The 18,970-nt window shown below is 32.7% G+C and overlaps 2 protein-coding genes and 1 long non-coding RNA gene across 3 annotated transcripts; 2 read left to right on the forward strand and 1 right to left on the reverse strand.

The window, feature by feature from the left end:
- The first annotated feature begins 1,335 nt into the window (after nt 1–1,335).
- LOC7463195 (uncharacterized) lies at nt 1,336–4,997 on the forward strand. The gene is made up of 12 exons (XM_002300991.4): nt 1,336–1,605; nt 1,679–1,811; nt 1,910–1,983; nt 2,094–2,140; nt 2,244–2,394; nt 2,486–2,530; nt 2,603–2,807; nt 2,897–2,958; nt 3,065–3,165; nt 3,668–3,722; nt 3,792–3,839; nt 4,516–4,997. Exons 1-12 carry the CDS (start codon nt 1,401–1,403, stop codon nt 4,692–4,694), a joined length of 1,305 nt encoding a protein of 434 aa, XP_002301027.3. The 5' UTR covers nt 1,336–1,400; the 3' UTR covers nt 4,695–4,997.
- Nucleotides 4,998–7,623: 2,626 nt separating this feature from the next.
- Nucleotides 7,624–11,716, forward strand: LOC7495130 (aminotransferase ALD1, chloroplastic). Its single transcript, XM_002300992.4, has 10 exons — nt 7,624–8,216; nt 8,377–8,405; nt 8,509–8,576; nt 8,733–8,849; nt 8,942–9,004; nt 10,198–10,302; nt 10,411–10,461; nt 10,636–10,956; nt 11,060–11,266; nt 11,365–11,716. Exons 1-10 carry the CDS (start codon nt 8,140–8,142, stop codon nt 11,656–11,658), a joined length of 1,332 nt encoding a protein of 443 aa, XP_002301028.3. The 5' UTR covers nt 7,624–8,139; the 3' UTR covers nt 11,659–11,716.
- A 1,030-nt stretch (nt 11,717–12,746) lies between these two features.
- On the reverse strand, nt 12,747–15,480 carry LOC127904961 (uncharacterized). Its single transcript, XR_008058441.1, has 2 exons — nt 14,807–15,480; nt 12,747–14,407 (listed from the first exon to the last, which is right to left on the reverse strand). It is a non-coding gene; the product is annotated as an uncharacterized LOC127904961 (long non-coding RNA).
- Nucleotides 15,481–18,970: the final 3,490 nt, after the last annotated feature.

Below are 18,970 nucleotides of genomic sequence, written 5' to 3' on the forward strand. Positions count from 1 at the left end.
ATATTTGCATAGCCCATGATTTTCCAAGATGAAAATTTTGTCCTGAATATATACAGTATTAATTAAAAAAATCATTAACCTATTTATTTTCAGATATTAGTTAAGTGATATTTTTTTTTACCCAAATTAATATTTCAGTGTATCTGTCTCTTTTCTTTACTTTTCTTTTTAATCTTGACCTTTGAGGGCTTGACTAGAGGCTAATTAGATTAAAATTATAAAGGAATGAAAAACATTAAAAGATAGATGACTAAAATGAAACATAAGATGGGTGGTGTCTTAGAATTTGTTTTGCGAAATGTTCACCTTAGTCCTCATTCTTTACCAATTATAAGAATTGAATTCCTCTAATCTTTGAAGTTTCAACAAAAATTAATTTTGATTCAAAACTTTATTTTTATTTTCTAGTCTCTAGTTTGAGAGAAGAAAAATAAAGTCACTAGATTTCAGCAATAAAGAGAGAGAAATAACATTGATACTGATCTCGGCTGCTAAATCGGTTGATCTTTGTATCAAATAATTTTATATGATAAAAAAAGGTTTAATTTGGGGTTTTTTTTTATATTTTAAAAGTGTTTAAAAAACAGACATGAACTTGTAAAGATTTTTTTGTTTCTAGTTAATTTCGAATTATGGGGTATTTTGTTTAGGCTATGGACTAGTTTAATAAAATTTTTAAGGTGTTTTTTAAGTATTTTGAATAAAAATTGAGGTGGAAATAAGTTTTTGGATTAAAAAAAACTTTTAGCCTAAACACATAATGCTCGGGATCTTGACAAAATCAAATTACTCATCATTTAACTATTTTTTCTCAAAACAATGAGGTGGAGGCACGCTGCCAGCAAAAAAAATTAAAGGCCCAAGCACAAGGGTCTCACTAAATGGGCCAGACACGCTATCCTGATTTGCCAAGCCTCGACTCCTTTTTTTTCTACTTTTTAAATTCATGCCTTTTATGCCTTTTTTTCATAATAAATTTTTAATTTAGATTATTCAATTTTTTTATTTAGATTTTTTTAAATAATAATTATTTTTTGTGCATTAAATTTTTAAATAGGTTATTCTAATTTATCTATAATTTTTTTTTTATGTTTATATAAATACAAAATATTTATTTTTTTAATAATAATTTTAATATGAATAACTTCATGTAATATTTATAACTTTTTTGTTAGGAAAAAAATATTTAATCCGGAGTAGAGTGATGTTGAAAAGATTGTTATTTAGATAAGAGATTGTTTGATTCAAACCCTGTTTTTAAAAAAATTAATTTTTTTTAAATTGTAATTTTTTTTGATATATTAATACAAAAATAATTTTTAAAAATAAAATAGATTTAGCATTTTCTGTTCATTAGCTCCAGTCCCTGAACCCCTTTCAGAGGGTTTTACAAACAGACGATGTTGCCCTCTTCACTCAAGTTATCAAGAGTAGCGACGGCCACCGTGGCTCGAACAGCCCGGTTGGGACTCACCTCCATCAAACTATCTTCATCATCGCCATATAGATTGATCCATGATGGAATCATCAAAAGCCTAAATGCAAACCCAGTTGCTCTTCAAATGATTGACTACGCTCTATCTCTTGCCAAATCTCAAAAATCAGGTTTCGTTCACATTTCTACATAATTTCTCTCTCTTTCTTGATTCCCCTTTTCACTTATGGATTGATTATGCAGATGAATCGCAAGGCCAAGCCATGTTAGTCCTAGAGCAGTGCCTCTCTTCTCAATCTAGTGAAAACCAAGATGTTGTTACCCATAATTCAAAGGGAATGGTCCTGCTTGCCATGTCTAGCTTATTATCTGCAAGGTCTTTCATTTGTCCCCTTTTTCTATTTAACTTGGTTTTATAATATTGATTTTGCATGTTGGAAATGTTATATTGATTTTTAATCTGGTGTTATTTAGAGGAAGTTATGATGATGCAATGGAAAAACTGCAAAATATTCAAGATTTAATACACTCTCATTTGGATGTTAGAGGTGGGTAATTGTGACTTCTATCTGTATTTCTTTCTCTTACAATTAACATTGGCTTGCTGAGTTTTGGTTATGCAATGGAAATGCCGTTGTTGTTGTTGTTTTTGTTATAGTTGCTGCAATGGAAGCTCTTGTTGGGCTCAATTTGGAGATGGGGAATGTAAGTTTCTTTCAAGACTATATTTTTTTGTGTATTTTACAATAACCCAGTTTTCTATTTAGGAGTTAAAAAATTTATCCGGAGATGGTTCCCCCTTATATAGGATGATACTTCATCAGTGCTCGCAGATAAATGCTTAGAACTCTTAGGAAAAGTTGAATTAAAAAATAGTGATGAGGGCTCTGAGGTTGCAAGTGCTCGGGCTAAAGCAATCAAAGGGCTAGCTGAGCTTGTCCAAGGCAATCTTGAATCAGGTTCACGTAAAACCATTTCTACATTTTAGTTAATCTATTTGTTGTTGTTCTCGTTTGTTTCATTGTTGAATTCTGGGCTGTGTCTGTACAGCTGAACCATTCTTCCAAGGATTTCTGGACAATAAAGGCTGCATTGGTGAGCATCACTTTGGTTTTAAGAAATTTTAGTAGACAATTGCAGACTGCATTTTGATATCCTGGTGTATAGGAAATGCTGCTTTATCATATGGAGAATTCTTGCATGCCACGAGAAACTTTTCACTGGCAAAGGACTTCTACCAGAAGGTTATTCAAGAGGTGGCTAATAAAAAAGACTTTACAGATGTCCGTGCCCTGGCAGCTTGTAATATGGCTTCAGAGGAAGTTCTGCTTGCAGCTACCTGTGCTTTGGGACAGCTTGAGGTGCACATGGGGTATGCTTAGAGTTATTTTATGCCCTTAATTGACCATTTCCTTTTTATCGCTGTCTTTTCATTCCATTTAAAACTTATATTCGTTTCAGGAACTTTGGCAATGCAGAAGAGACATTGACTAGTGCACTAAACAGAGCCGAGCAACTTTTTGGTGTGCTATTTTGAATTTGTACTTTTAATTGCATTTAATTTGGAACTTTTTGGAGTTTATCTAAGGATCTATCAGAACTCTCTATGGTTTTATTGTTGTCATGTAGGCTCTCGTCATCCCAAGGTTGGTGTAGTTTTAACATGCCTGGCTCTCATGTTCCAGCATAAATCAAAACAAGAGCACTCAAGTTCTCTTTTAATACAAGAGGTCAGAACCTTACCTTAATCATAGAAATACTGTCCGAATTTTAAAATTTCAATCTCTATCCTTCACTTTATTACCTCACCATCAGTTAACCTTCATGGTTTAAAATTATAACTTGGTTGATTTTGGATCATTGATCTCATCTAGCAAGTTAGAGTTCAAGTATATTTTGGATCTAGGGACCATCATGGTAGAATATTATTTGTTTTGGCAAAGGTTATGAGGCATTACCCCGTAGAAATCAAACTATAGATAGATAGATAGATAAGATAGGTAGTGTCAGATTAATTTTCCTTTGTTTCATTGAGAACCTCACTTTAGTCTCTTGATCATTTCTCCTTTTCTTGAGGGAAAAAAAGAAGAAAAGAATTCAGTGTCATGTTCATTTGTTGATTGAAGTGGTCACGTACAACATTGTATAACATCAGCTTGATGTGGTCAAGTCACTGTAACTTATTTGTGTTTTCACTCTTTTGCTATGGTATGGGTCATAAATCATTGACAGGGTCTTTATAGAAGGGCAATAGAGTTGCTGAAAGCTCCACCTCTGGACTTAGAAGGTATATGAAGTTGATTTTTTTTTTCCCTCTCATGCAACTACAGTGCTCATTTTGTTTTTGATTGCGCAGTTAATAGAACAATGAGAAGTGGGATGGATATCATTGCTCTTGCAAGAGGTACGGTTGACTATTTAACTGCTTAGATATGCATTTTGATATTCTTTTGGTATTGATATGAATATCGTGCCAATTGTCCTAGTTAAACCATTTTATCAAGCCTGTCCTTGTTCACTTCTCTGAAGCCTTGAATGTTGTGGCCTCTGCTGTGAATCCTGTCCCTAAACAACCATTCAGGCATCATTATACCTTGTTACCTTGACTTGGGTTTTGTGGTTGTAAGGCGGATAGGTGTTCTAAGTTTGTGTGTAAATTCTGGAGGTGGTTTTGTTATCTGCTTGGATTGTAGAATGCTTCAAGAGTGTTTTGTGCACGGGATGGACAATATCTGATGTCTGGAAGTGTAATTAGCTGGGAGGTTAAATTTGGAGATAACCACAATTTTAGTGTTTCTATGAGCTCCTCTTTTTCCAATACGAGTTCTTGTGCTTTTCAGAACTATAAATCAAGTGCATTTGTTCCATAAATACCATTTTGATTACTAGCGTGGCAGTAGTTTCTTGAGAAGGGTTTAAGAACAAAAGCACTAGTTGATGGTATTTTAAAATTACAAGAAAAAGATTAAAAAATAGTAAAGCAAATGAACTCAAATAGAAATTTTGATAAAATACAGGCACCAGATTGTGATTTTATCTGTTCTGTGGTTGTTGCATCCCTTTAATGGTCAATTCTGTAGGTGGCTATGCAGAAACACTTTGCATTCAAGAGAACAGAAAGGGTGAAGGAGAGAAAATGAAAAGGTGGGCAGAGGCTGCATGGAGAAACCGCAGCTTGTCACTATCTGAGGCTCTGAAAATCTCAGATTCTTCCAACAGAATGCCTGTGGTAGATGCCCGAATTTGCAGAGCTTTGTAGTTTCACTTTCAGCAAAAACAGTTCAACGATGATATGAGGTACACCACGAGGATACGTGAGAAGCTGCTCCAAAGGCACAAATGCATCACCTCCATGTTGGGCATGAATGCGCCTTCCATGTCATTTACTTTTGTCTCTGAGATATCCACAAAACCTTGCACATCATCCATCAGCTCGTTAAACAATCCCAAGCGATATTTGTTAGGATTGTTGTACATCGGCAAATGTATGAGATTTCCTTTCTTTTTCTATACCTATGTAAATAAAGGATGTGAAGACTGAAGAAATCTTTTGTTCTGTGGAGATTAAGGTGTACAGTGATCGTCGTGGCCATGGAGTGTGATGCCAGAATATGGTGTACTTTTTAAGGTTTTAACTAGTTTGATTCTGGTCCCCCGATGGCCGTTCAATTGCAGCACGTAGACCTCTTTGAACTGTCATAACCGCACTGTATTGGGTGACCTGATTTTTGTGAGCTAAGACTTGGAAGGAGGAAAGACTTGAAGTGAAAATGAAGCTTGCCGTTAACCCGAGAGCAATTGGGAGATAATAAGAAAAGCTTCTCACTATTGTGAGTAAAATTGTTTAATAAATCTACTATTGTGCTATTTGAATTAAAATTACCATTAAAAACATAACTTAAAAAGAAATTAAATGAATTGATTAAGAAATGAATTTTTTATTTGGATTTCACACAAATACCATTAAAATGAAAGGGAGGAAGCCCAGAAGGGTTTGTTAGGTTGCTTGTCCTTGTCCTATATACATGCTTGGACTTGAAAATAAGAACATGTTGTCTGTGACAGTCAGTGTCCATGAACTGGGCTATCAAAGCCCAGAAGAGTTACGCAAGCAGCAAGCTTTCTTATGAAGGCATGTGAATTATATCAAGTTTTTTGTTTGCCCTGATATTGCATGCCTAGTAATCTGAAAACTCACAATCCTGCAGTGGAAATCTTGCGTAAAGTAGTGACATTGTCGATTTGGAAGGAAATAGGACAGTAATAACAAGAAGTTTTTTCGGTTCTGTTTTTGATCTCTTCCTTTTCTTTTCTGTCACTTTCTTTTGTTTTTTCTTCTGTACAAGATGAATCTGAAATTGTAAATTCTGTGTTCTTACAAATCCAATTATAATCATTATTTTTATCAGTTCAGAAGTATCAAAAACAAAAAAATAAATCTGTCTATTCTGTCGGAGACTGCAAATTTGCTCGAAACAGTTTCAAAATAACGTGCTTGTATGCTGCCTGGTGCTATGGTGTGAGGTATAGCTGATAATTAGTTATTGTTTTATATTTATAAATGTTAATGGTGTTTGATTAAATTATATTCACCTTATGTCGGCCGGCATTGGCTCCTACTAAATCTACAAAGACTTCAAATTCCACATCCACGTTTAGAAAGGAGGAGGAGGAGGAAAATGCTCTAAAATAATGAGAGGGACCATTCTCCATTAACACAACCTCCCGGCATCGGATTGATGTGGAACGGTGGAAATTGGACTTTTCTAAGTGCAGATGAGCCGATGTTATATAATAATGGGAAGCCCCCTTTCCATGAAAAGTCTAATTTCCACAAAACTAGACTTTTCACAAGGGCACTTCCTCGAGTTGCCTGTCTGTCAGCCAGAGAATATCATTTTCACGAAAAAAGGCAACTTTCATGAAAAATAATTTTTTAATTTTTTTTTGGTTGTTTGTCATTAAAAGAACTGGTTAATGAAAAACACTTTCCAGTCGAAGAAAAATTTAACTTGATTTCAGAGAAGTGTATTACTTTTATTTTAGACGAAAAATACTTTTCAGAAGTTGTGAAAAATTTAGAAATGTCATATTATTTGCTGATTATATCAAATTTGATTCTCAAACTTTTAATTGCTATATATTTTGTTTTGAATATCTTTTTTTCAATTTTATTCCTTAAAATTTGATTTAATTTAATTTTTATATTAACTTTAGTTCTTCCTTTTATGATTGTTATTTGTTTTTCTCTTATCATTTTTTTAATTGAAATTTTTTATTTATCAAATTTAGTCTTTATTTTTTTTATTGTTACTTATTTGAAATAATTTATAAAATTATTATTATTATTATTATTATTATTATTATTTCATCATCTTTTAATTTTCTTATCTATTAGATTTGATCTTCATTATTTTAATTATTATTTATTTTATTTGAAATAATTTATGAAATTAAATTTGTTTTTAATTTCATTTTCATTCAACTTTTTAATTTGTAATATTTATTTTTTATTATTTTAATAAACTTGAGAAAAAATAAAACATTAATAAGTTATTTTTCAGGTCATTTTTCGTTACATAACCAAACATTAAAAAATATTTTTTAATTTATTTTTATAATACTATCAAATATAAATAAATAATTTATTTTCTAGAAGTTAACTTTACAGCAAACGTGCATTAATGATGATAAATTCCACAAGGTGGCTTCATTTCGGGGAAAAATGATTGATCAAGGTACTTGAAGTTGCTTCGAAAATCTGGCATTCGAGCCCAATTTCTATTCTTCGAAAGAAAACTCGTTTGGTAATATTTGCCGTGAATAACTTGCACGCAATCGAGCATAATTCAATTAATTTACTCACCCTATCTTAGAAAAATTCCTTTTTGTTTCTTTTTTTCTGAATACAAAGGGTTGGAAGTATTAGGAGGTGTGAAAAAAACAAATGCTTGGCGACTTCACGCTACGAATGAAACCGAAATATCAGGTTCTTCCAGGCTTCAGCAGCCAGGCCCCCATCCTCAGTTTTTGAGTGGCTGCCACATGTGTGACCAGAAAATATTACTTGTATCCTTTTCATTAAGTTTTTTTTTTCTTTTTTCTAAGGGAATTTAAGAAGAAATGATAGCACAGGTCTTGTCCTTGTCGACAGATTCAATTGTATTATTCCCACTCCATAAAGCCTCCTTCTTCCTCTTCTTCTTTTTTTTAAGCTAAAAAGGCTTAAAGACTACTTTTTCTTTTTCATAAAGGCTTAATTAAAGATTAACTGTTTTAGTCAATAACCGATCAGCGCTCTCTTTGCACGAATTTCTAAGAAAAGTGGATGAGTTTTTTTCCTGTGGAAAATGCGAAGACTAGCTTAGTCTTGGCTGTAGTAGAAAATGTGAGATGACATTAAACAATCTGAAAATTGCATTAATACAGTCCGGTTTTGAGCATTTGCATGTTGCTATCATTTGATGTCTCAATTTTCCAACAGGTTGGAAGTTTCTTGGAAAATTCTATGTATTTACAGTAGACAGAATGCTTATAGAAAGTAGAAACTCGCTGGAAATTTTATCCGGTGTGCCTACGGAAGCTGTTGGTATATATAGCATCAATGCCGCTAGACATTCTCGTACCTGAATTCTGTATAAACTCTCTGTAGCTTCACATATTTGAGGAGATACCTATTCATTTGGAAAACCTGAAACCCAATTATGAATTATTCTCAAGTGACATCGTGCATTTGCATACCCAAGGCAATTTTATTACAACCTAAAACAAACTGGACCAGGTGATTCTTTTTACAGATATGACTTTGATTAGTGTCATTACATGCATAGATTCCATCTCTGTTTCTTCCGTTTTTCAGTTTCTATCTTTCACTCCATGTCTATGTTTTATCACAGTGTTTACTGATTTCCGTTTACCTTTGCTGGTGTATATATTTACAGTTCGAAGTCCGGCAATGAGAGAAGAGCTGGTGAGTCATTTTCGAATCCACAGTGCTTCTTAAACAAGCATTAAGTTTCTTAAGCATAATCTCGGTCTGCTAATTATGATAAAGAATGTGCATGTGATGACAGGCCACTGGACACATGTCCCCCGCAATGTTAATATGGAGGGCCTTCGAAGTGGATATTTGTTTCCTGAGGTGCTCTCGTTGTTGTTATCATGCGCCATAACTCTTTTAGATTCGTGCTCGTTAATTCTATCAAATCATGTATTCTTTTTTTTTTTAATTCGAAATATGCTCCTTAATCATTGACAACTAACTGATTGTTTTCATTCCTCGGGACCTCTTAATCAGATATCCATACGTGAGCATGAACACATCCAAAAGAACCCAAATGCAAGGTTGATAAGACTTGGAATTGGTGACACCACACAGCCTATACCAGACATCATAACGACGGCGATGGCTGAGGTGACTAGTTCCCCTCGGCCATTTGGTGAAACAGAACTATTGACTAATTTTGTTCTAGGCTCTGTTAACATTCAAGTGCCTTTTTCTTGCAGCATGCAGATGCTTTGTCAACTACGCGAGGTTACAGAGGATATGGAGCAGAGCAGGGCAACATGGTATATATAATAGCATCTTTCGTGCTTGTGCTGCTCTTTTCTTAAAATGATTGATAAAAAAACAAAACTCACCTCTCTTTACCATATCCCGATCCCCACAGATTGACCTTTGTTGAGCGATGCTATAAAATGTACAAGGACAGCCTCTTCATTAATTTCACTCCGACACAAATCCTTGAGCACATGAAGATGCTTGAGTGAATTGTTCGGTTGTGAGATGAAGCAGTACAGATTGATAAATTATTTCTCCGTTTTTATTTTTTTATCACTTAAGAAAATAATGAATCCCAACTTAATTGGTTTTGCTGTTGACTAGAAAATCTGTATACAACATAAGTACGTGTACATTTTTTCTCGTGTTTGGTTAATACCAGGAAAATGAAACAAAAATCATGCCATGCTATCTAAAAAGGTAACGCAAGGTTTATATTAGGGTTGAAATTGTTTTTTAAAGTGTTATTTTATTTAAAAATATATTAAAATAATATTTTTTTTATTTTTTTAAATTTATTTTTCATACCAACACCTAAAAAAAATTCAGAAACATAAAAAAATAATAATTTAAAATTAAAAAAATCAAAATTGATTAAAACTCTAGTGTAAACGCTGCACAAACCCTGAAAAAAAAGGTGTGGTAAATTTACATTAATTTTCAACAACAAACGCCGATTTTTTGCTCCAAGAGTAGCCAAAGCTTTATTATAATATTTGAAAATTTTTCTACATAGCTTAAACGGAGAACAAAACGACTCGGCCGGATTTTTTATTAAGGATATGCTTGAATTTTATTTGACTTATGACAAATGTGACATGTGAGATTCAAAATCGAAAATCTAATGCTCTTGTTCATGCTAGAATATCACAGAGTTACAAGCATGGTGATTAAATCCAAATTTAAGTCTGGAAAATTATTTTACGTCCAGACCAACGATGAAAGATTTAAGTTTTGTTCTTTCTTAGAGAAGAAAAAAAATAAATTCTGTTCTATACCGAATGGAAGAGAGAAGATTAACAGAGAAATAGACTAATTTATTATGCTGCTCAAGATCTGATCACATCTGAAAAAAATGCAATACATATCAATAAATATTGTGAGGTATTCTCTGCGAATCTGTCTGTGTACAGCACTCTTCAGCAGTTTATTCTATCCAGCCCATATTACAAAACTAAAGTTCTGTTGCTTCTCTATACAGGAATTACGAATGGCTATTGCGGAAACGCTTTACAGAGGTACTGGAGTGAAAGGCAGTGAGATTTTTGTATCTGATGGAGCACAATGTGACATTTCACGTCTTCAGGTAAACAAGAGAATGGTTACCGGTAGACAGGACTCACTGGTTAAGTGGAATATAGCCAATAAACCGATGCTACAATACTAAACCTCGACTTCTTGTTTTCCCTGGCAGATGCTTCTGGGTTCCAATGTGAAGGTGGCTGTTCAGGACCCTTCTTTTCCGGTAATTTTATCAGGATCTAGTTAACCCGCAATGAACCATTCGTACAATACAAATTAAGAATATTATTGTGTTCGTAATATTCCTATGCTGCAATATTTTCCACTCTGCTTTCTCTTTCGACACTTGTGGAGTTTCAGTCACCATATTGATAGGCTATATATATGCTTGAGACAGGCTTATATTGATACCAGTGTAATTGTTGGTCAATCCGGCAAGTTGGAAGAGAAAACTGGGAAGTATAGCGACATTGTTTACATGAACTGTGGAGCTGAGAACAATTTTTTCCCTGACCTGTCTACTACTCCAAGGACAGATGTAATATTCTTCTGCTCTCCAAACAATCCAACTGGTAGCGCTGCATCTTGGAAGCAATTAAAGCAACTGGTTGATTTTGCCAAGACAAACGGCTCCATAATAGTTTATGACTCTGCATATGCTGCCTATATATCAGATGAAAGCCCAAGATCAATCTTTGAAATCCCTGGAGCCAAAGAGGTTTTTCATTGACAGCGATTATTATACTAATTCTTGCCTCTGCATTTGATGTGAAGCTCCTTTTTTCTGAATGATAATCGAATTCGGTGTTTTTGTGACGTAGGTTGCTATTGAGATCTCATCCTTCTCCAAATTTGCTGGGTTCACTGGCGTCCGCCTCGGTTGGACAGTGGTTCCTGAAGAGTTGAAATACTCCAACGGATTTCCTGTCATAGAAGATTTCAACCGCATTGTATGCACCTGCTTCAATGGCGCTTCAAATATTGTTCAGGCTGGAGGACTAGCATGCCTTTCTAGAGATGGTTATCAGGTGAGTTAGCGGTGTGACTGCCTCGCTTGGAAGATTTTTGTAGCATCACAAAGCTGACCTTTTCAATTAGGATTCACTCTTTTCAATACTTGTTTCAGGCTGTGTGCAATGTGGTTGACTACTACAAAGAGAACGCGAAAATACTTGTTGAAGCATTTGCATCACTTGGATTGAAGGTCTATGGAGGCAAAAATGCCCCTTACGTGTGGGTTCATTTTCCAGGGATGAGTTCATGGAATGTATTCAATGAAATTCTAGAGAAAACACATGTAGTGACAGTTCCAGGTAGAGGATTTGGTCCTGGTGGTGAAGAGTATATCAGAGTTAGTGCATTTAGTCATAGAGAGAATATGATGGAAGCTTCTCTGAGGATGAAAAAATTATTTAGATGAAATTTTATATCTTGATCGCTGCATTGAATCAAAATAAAATAATTTATGATTTAGTCCCTATGTTTTTGATGATTTTGTAATTTAGTCTTTTGGTTTTGAAAACCATAAGCTAGTCCTTTGATAAAGTTGATTGTTAATTATGTTTTAAAAAAATTAATTACTTTTTTTAACGAGGTGATATTGGAAACTTGATTTGAAATGAAGGATGTTTAAGAAAAGAAAAAAAACAATTAAATTATTACGAAAAATCAATAGAGGGACTAAGTTGCAAACAAATATGAAAATATAGCTAAAGACTCCATGTTAGGTTCTTAAAACTAAAGGGATTGACTGATTGTTTCACTAAAACATATGTATGAGGTCCGATAATCGAATGAACTGTTTTTCTTTTCTCTATCTTTCATTAGAGTGATGGCTATAGTCACAACAGGTTTGAGGACAGATGTTTTCCTGCTAAATATTGATGTGATGTATGGAGCAGGTCATCCAGATTCAAGAAAGTCTAAAATGCCTCTCTATAAATCAATAACTGAGAGAATTTGGTAACTAAAATGACGAGGCTTCTAAGCTACAGAAATAAGCCATACGGTTAGGTTTGTTGCCATTAATGTGAAAGCATAAGCTCACATGTGCATCAACCAAGAATAGACGACACCATTCATTGACAAAAAAAAGTGCAGCAACCAAATGTCAAACAAGTTTGGTGAGATAGGTGGCCAAATTGTTGAGAAAGAGCTGGAGTTATTGGCCACTGATGCCTAAAATAGAGGCACCGAGCAAAGAATGAGCAGCATATTAGAGAGAAACATGTGAGGAGAGAAAGAGAGAAGGGCTGCCAAGGGCAGCAAAGAGTGATGGGAGTTGAGTGAATTGATGATCCTTCTTTCCCGTGAATGTGAAAATAGGTATCCTTTCTCTATCTCTAATAATATAAACTATAATGTAATTTATCGAACCATGTTAAATATTATACATGTGCGCTCAACCTCCAACGCGCATTGATCTTGAACACCATGCGGTCCCGACAATACATTCTTGATGATTGAATGTTTACGGTACAGAAGACACAGTTTGAAAGACTACATGTCTTCACCCGCAGAACGAATAATGTTATATTTATGTCAGTTGAGACACAAAAAGAAACAAGGAGAGCAAACTGTAAGCCAATGATCTTCTAGGCTTCAGTTTTTGATGCGCACTTACTTGAATACACAATAGGAAAGTTAATGCATACCAGCTGTAAAACAGGAAATATGACCACCTATAAATACATATTATATAACCGACTATATCAAGTGCTATAATATGCCCCCTTCAAGCTGACGGTGGAGGGATTCAACCTGAAGCTTGGATCGAACAAGTTAGAACTGAGAAGCAGCTGGAGGTTTAGTTAAAACGTTAAAACATCAGCTAGATGATCCTAAGAAGCCATTGCAAAGTGGCTGTAGAGGGAACATGAGTGACCATATATATAGGCAGCCGGGTATTCAGATTGATTGAAGCGTTGAGCGAAAAATTGAGCTGTGTGATTGAACCTATTGCACAGATGACATCGGATGCTTCTCTGGTTCTGACCATTAGGGGACCACTAATTATTAGAGCACGAATTGTTGGTATTCCAGGCTGTCCCTGGTTGATGATAAGAGGAGCGAAAATTGCCATGGTTCCTATCCCTTCATACATGGTTCCTGCTTTTGTTATTCCCAAGGGCTTGGCGATGTAAAGGCTTGGGTGGGCTCTAGTAAAGATCAAGATTTTATCAATATTTTTTAATTAATTTTATATAAAAAAGGTTTGTAATTCTTGATTGAATTATCAAAATGTTCTGAAAATTTACATTGAGCCTTTTAATATGATACTTTAGCTTAGTTTAAAATTTCAAAATTTTTAAAAAAATTCAGAAATTTGATAAAAAATCATAATTTTGCCAGTTTTATGTTATTGGGTGTAATTTTCAATCCGACCATCAGATTGAGCTGAAATTTTACGAGGGAACTTAAAATAAATTGAATAAAATCTAGTTAAAATTTTAGGATGAACGTAGTGCTAATAAAAAAAACCGTCAAATAAAAGCAAAACGACTCATTAAGGGTAGAATGGTTATTTGCCATTAAAAAATAAAACAAATCAATTCTTCCTTCCTTTTATATGTTGTCGACCGGACAAAAGCAGAATAGGAAAAGAAAGAAAAGAAAAGGCTGAGAGAAAAGCAAGGGAAAAACATTAAAAAAAATCCAAGAAAAAAAAAGTAAGAGAACAGCCTTGTAAACTTATAAAGTCCAACTTATAAAACACGTGAAGGGAAAAAATTTAATAAATTGTTTTTCAGTTGACATGAGATTGTTATTTTATCCCGGTTGAGGGGTTGTTACAATATCGATTCAGATTCAATTATAGATGAATTATATTCCACAAAACATCGAAGGATGTAACTTCAATAGTGAGTTTAATTTTACTTTCAGATTCATTTTTTAATATTTTGGGTAGTGTATTTAAATTAAAACTTTACTATTAACTTTAAAAATTTATGTATATAAATTAATAATTTATCATAAAAAAATTATATATTTATTTAATAGCCCAAGGCAGGAAAAATTTCTGGTTCCGCCCTTGATTATTGCCACTTAAGAAGGGTCGTAAGTAGCAGTATCGGCATGCTGCTGCTTCCGTTGACTGAGATTTTTCGAGGAAGTGATTGCGTCATTTGCAACTCCAGAGCCAAAGATAAAGTTACACTCCAATTCTTTTTCTACAAAAAAAAATAAAATTTATAGGCTATAAATATATCATAAGATCTTTTGAGTAAAGATTCACAATTTTTATTCTCTACTATATATATATATTTTCAGAGCATATCTTTTTAGAATATTATTATATTTTTTTCTCTAAAAAAATATTATTTAAACATTAAAGAGTTTCCATCTCCACTAAAATAGATTTTTTTTACAGATATTAGCTATAAACCATATAAACCTGCTAAGCATCAGATACAAACTATCAACAGCATATAAAAAAAAAAAATTTATTATCCCACCCGAGAGACTTATTCTTACAATACTTGGATTTTTTAGATTTCATATAAACATATATATCCTTTAGCAGAAATTCACGAGTCTTTAATAAACCAATGGAAGAAACAGGTTCTGACCTGGTTGATAAAGTGGTAACAAAGCTGTGGATAGAGGCCGGCCAGCAGCTGCTAGCCCATCATGGCAATGCTTAGCTCGCTGCAAATAAGCTGTAACAGATTCATCATGCTGCCGGAGCTCTTGAAGAGCAATATGTATTGTCATGATCCGAGTAGACGGAGAAGCAAGGGCATTCTCCAAGGTCAGCCAGATACTACGGGATGTAGTACAATCGACTATCAAATAAAGAACCTGAGGAGATAACGAAGAAATAAGGGTACTCCTCAGCAATTGATCTTGCCGAACCCATAGAACATAAGTCGAATTTGGCTGAGGCAGTGATGTATTTTCAACAATAACATGAGATAGAGGACATAGTTTAGAGCCTTCTACAAATCCGAAATGCCGAAGAGCCCTCGTCCTTGAAGGAAGGACTTCATTTGTGTTTTCCAATACAAATGGCTTGTACTAGTCAGTTTCAAGGAGATAGAGTGGTGCGCGTAATTTGACAGAGGAATAAACATTGCTGACCGAGGAAGGGTTTGCTGCTGCTCAATCGGATTCACGAGAGTGGTGATCGGGCTTGCTGAAGAAGAAGATATAGCTGATGTGGTTTGTGTGTCCATGGTTGTCGTTGTGCCACGAAGCTTTGATACTGAGTTGATATGATTGATGAGTATAGTGAAAGATTAAAAAAAACCAGTGTCGCTTAAATCTTTAAATTATTGTTTTTTAAAATATTTTTTATATTAAAATATATTAAAATAAATTTTTTTTATTTTTTAAAAATTATTTTTAAAATTAACACATTTTTTTATCTAAAACTTATAAAAAAAATTAATTTTTAATAAAAAAAATTAAAATTTTAAAAACACAGATTAACCTATATATATTTCCAAACGGGCTACATCCTTAATCTATAAAAACAGAAACTATAAACCTTAGAATCACAGCTCTTAAGTTATTGAGAAAAATCTGGATTGAGAAATTTTAAATAAATTTCTAAATAATAAATCTTAATTTTTTTGAAAAATAAGCTGAACCAAATAAAATAAAATTGAAACCTGACTAGAAAAGGTATTAAAAAATAAGTAGAAAAATTAAAAAAAAATATTGAATTATATCTTTTGGACCTGATTGGAGTACGTCGCCGACCTCCACTGGTGCTAGAGAGCTCCCTTTCTAAGGAGCAGGGCATGCAGAATGCTTTAAAAAAATTTCATTATGATATAACGGTCGAAAGTTATTTTTATTTTTTAAGAAAAATATTATATGACATGATCATACTTCTTCATGAATTGGATTTGTCAATATGTGTCCCGCGTAAGAAAAATAAATATAGTATTGTTACCGATGTATGTATAAGATTGTTTATCCCAAATAAATTAAATTTGATTTTAGCTATGAAGAATTCCTTAATCTAGGCAAAACTTCTCAACTTCTTTTACTATGTTCTTAATTTCTTTTTCTAACATTCTGCCCTCATCATTTATGATAGTAATTAGGGGTGTTTATTTTCGATTCGATTCGATTTTTATAAAAAAAAATAACCAAACCGAATTTTTTTTTTTAAAAAAAAAAACAAAAACCGATTGGTTTCGGTTCGGTTTTTTTGGACAAAAACCGGTTCAAACCGGTTGGCTCGGTTTTTTTGGTTTGGGTTTGGTTCGGTTTTTTCAATTTCAGACTTATAAAACCAAAACCGAACCGGTTGGTTTTTTCAAAATTTTAATCGGTTTAATCGGGTTTTTTTTCACGGTTCGGTTTTTTCGGTTATTTTTTTTATGGTTTTCTTGATTTAATTGGTTTTTCAGATTTTTTCTCACTCCTAATAGTAATTGTGTTCTTCTGCTGGAACATTTTACCGTTAACAAATATATTTAGAGGGTGTTTGGGATTCCATCGCTTTTGAAAAATATTTATTTTTTTAATTTTAAATTGATTTTTTTATGTATTTTTAGATTATTTGAGTGTGCTGATGCCATAAATAAGTTTTTTTTTTTTAAAAAAAAGAAGACTAAACAATGAAATACTTGGGCAGATTTTTTTCTAATTTTTAATTATAATTATTTGGTTGGTGACAAAAAAAAACATGAAATCTGTAAGAAATATGCAAAAACACAAGAAAAAAGAGAGAGAGAGAGAGAAAGTGGAAATCACGAAACAAGTGCAATTTGACTTTGATCTTTGAATCAAGTCAGGGAGAGAGATGAAAGTGTGATTTCTAAATGAATTTTGACCTCCAAAGCAACATTTGATGAGTTCAACATCAACACCAACATCATCTTGTGGAATTCTAAACTTACAAATCTTGATTTAACACTTAGTCACTTACATAAGAAATTATGAGCTATTCAATTAAATTACATATTTCAAAATGGACTTCTTGAACTTATAATTCCTATCGACATCTATGTAACCATCAAGTTTGCATCCCACACCTCACCTTGGAATCTTGGGCGATGAAATTTAATTAAATAGATATTTGAGTGTGTGATAAAAATTATTTTTTTAAAAAAATTTGTTTGGAAATATATTAAAATAATATATTTTTATTTTTTAAATTTTATTTTTGATCAGTAAATCAAAATAATAAAAAAACACTAAAAACCTCAATTTAAAAAAACAAGTTTAACCTTAGTAACAAAAGAGCACAATCCCTAAAGTTACTAATCATCCATATGGATTTCTTTTTGTTTTTTTTAATATTTTTTTTATTAACGTGGGTGTCCGAGCCAGCTTGCGTGCACCTCGACTAATCCCACGGGCCTTAAAGTTAACGACCATGTAAGCCTACAATAACCACAAGGTTTGTGAGACTCGAACTGGTGACTTCTAGGAAACAAACCTAAAGTATAATCAATTAAACTACACCCCTCAAGAGTTTTTTTTTTTTTTGTTAATATCCATGATTGGTGTGGTGCGTCAACCATGCCACGAGCACTCCTTGTGCGGTTTAGAATTCAAAAAAAAAAAGAAAAAAATCTTGTGCAGATATTTTAGCATAGGTTGAAGTTAACAAATTTAATTGTCCCAGTGTAAATACCTGAACTTAATTTTCCATTAACGAGGTGACTTGATGAATGATGTCAATGTGAGAAAGTAGAAACTGTTTCTTTCTTGCTTCTATTGTACACGAAAAAGAAAACGACGTGGGGATTTTCCATTAGAAAACGGAGACGGAGAAATTACAGTGTCGGCATGGAGGCTTGGAGCGATTAACAATGCTCACATCACAGCTTGAATGAAACATTATAAATCCATCCTCTAATCTTCCTAGTCTTCAATTACATCAACTTTTCTTTTTTTTTAAAATCCCCTGAGGATCTCAAATTAAATAATTAAGAAAGGATGAGAGCTCATTTTGTAATCCAAATTTAAATAAACCTCGTAGCAAACGAAAAAAAAAAAACTTAAACCCCTATTTGTTTTGTAGAAAGTGATTTTTTTAAAATAATTTTTTAAATTTTCTCATAGTTATTTAGCATTAAAAAAGTTGATTAATAAAAAATATTTTTCAATTAAAAAATTTCACTTGGTTTCTTAAAAAGTGTTTCCTTTTATTTTCAATATAATACATTTAATTTTTAGAAGACAAAAAATTCAAAAATATCATATTATTTGCTTAATATATCAAATGTAGTCATCAATTTTCTGATTGTTATATATTTTGTTTTGAATTGTATTTTTATTTTTAATTTCGTCCCTTAGAATTTGATTTTAATATCAACTTTAATCCTCATTTTTTTAATTATTTTTTCTCTCTCTTATTCTTTTCTTGATTTATCAGATCTAGTCCCTATTCTTTTTATTGTTATTTATTTTATTTTAAATAATTTATCAAATTAAAAATTTATTTTCAACTGTATCTTCTTTTAATTTTTTTATATGTCAGATTTGATCATCGTTTTCTTAATTACTATTTATTTTATATATTTTATTAATTTTATTATTTGTGAAATTTGATGTTTATTATTTTAATAAAATTTAACAAAATAAATCAAAATATTAACAAATTATTTGTCAACTTACTTCTTATAGCATAATCAAAATATTTTCTAATTTACATGATCAAATATTAAAAAACAATCCATTTTAAAGAATCTAATTTCCATAAGAAATCACTTAAAAAGATATTTTTTTTAGCAATCAAGCGGAGCGTAACAAACTCCAGTCGAAGCCCT

The sequence above is a fragment of the Populus trichocarpa genome, chromosome 2 (assembly GCF_000002775.5).
Source record: "Populus trichocarpa isolate Nisqually-1 chromosome 2, P.trichocarpa_v4.1, whole genome shotgun sequence".
Lineage (NCBI taxonomy): Eukaryota > Viridiplantae > Streptophyta > Magnoliopsida > Malpighiales > Salicaceae > Populus > Populus trichocarpa.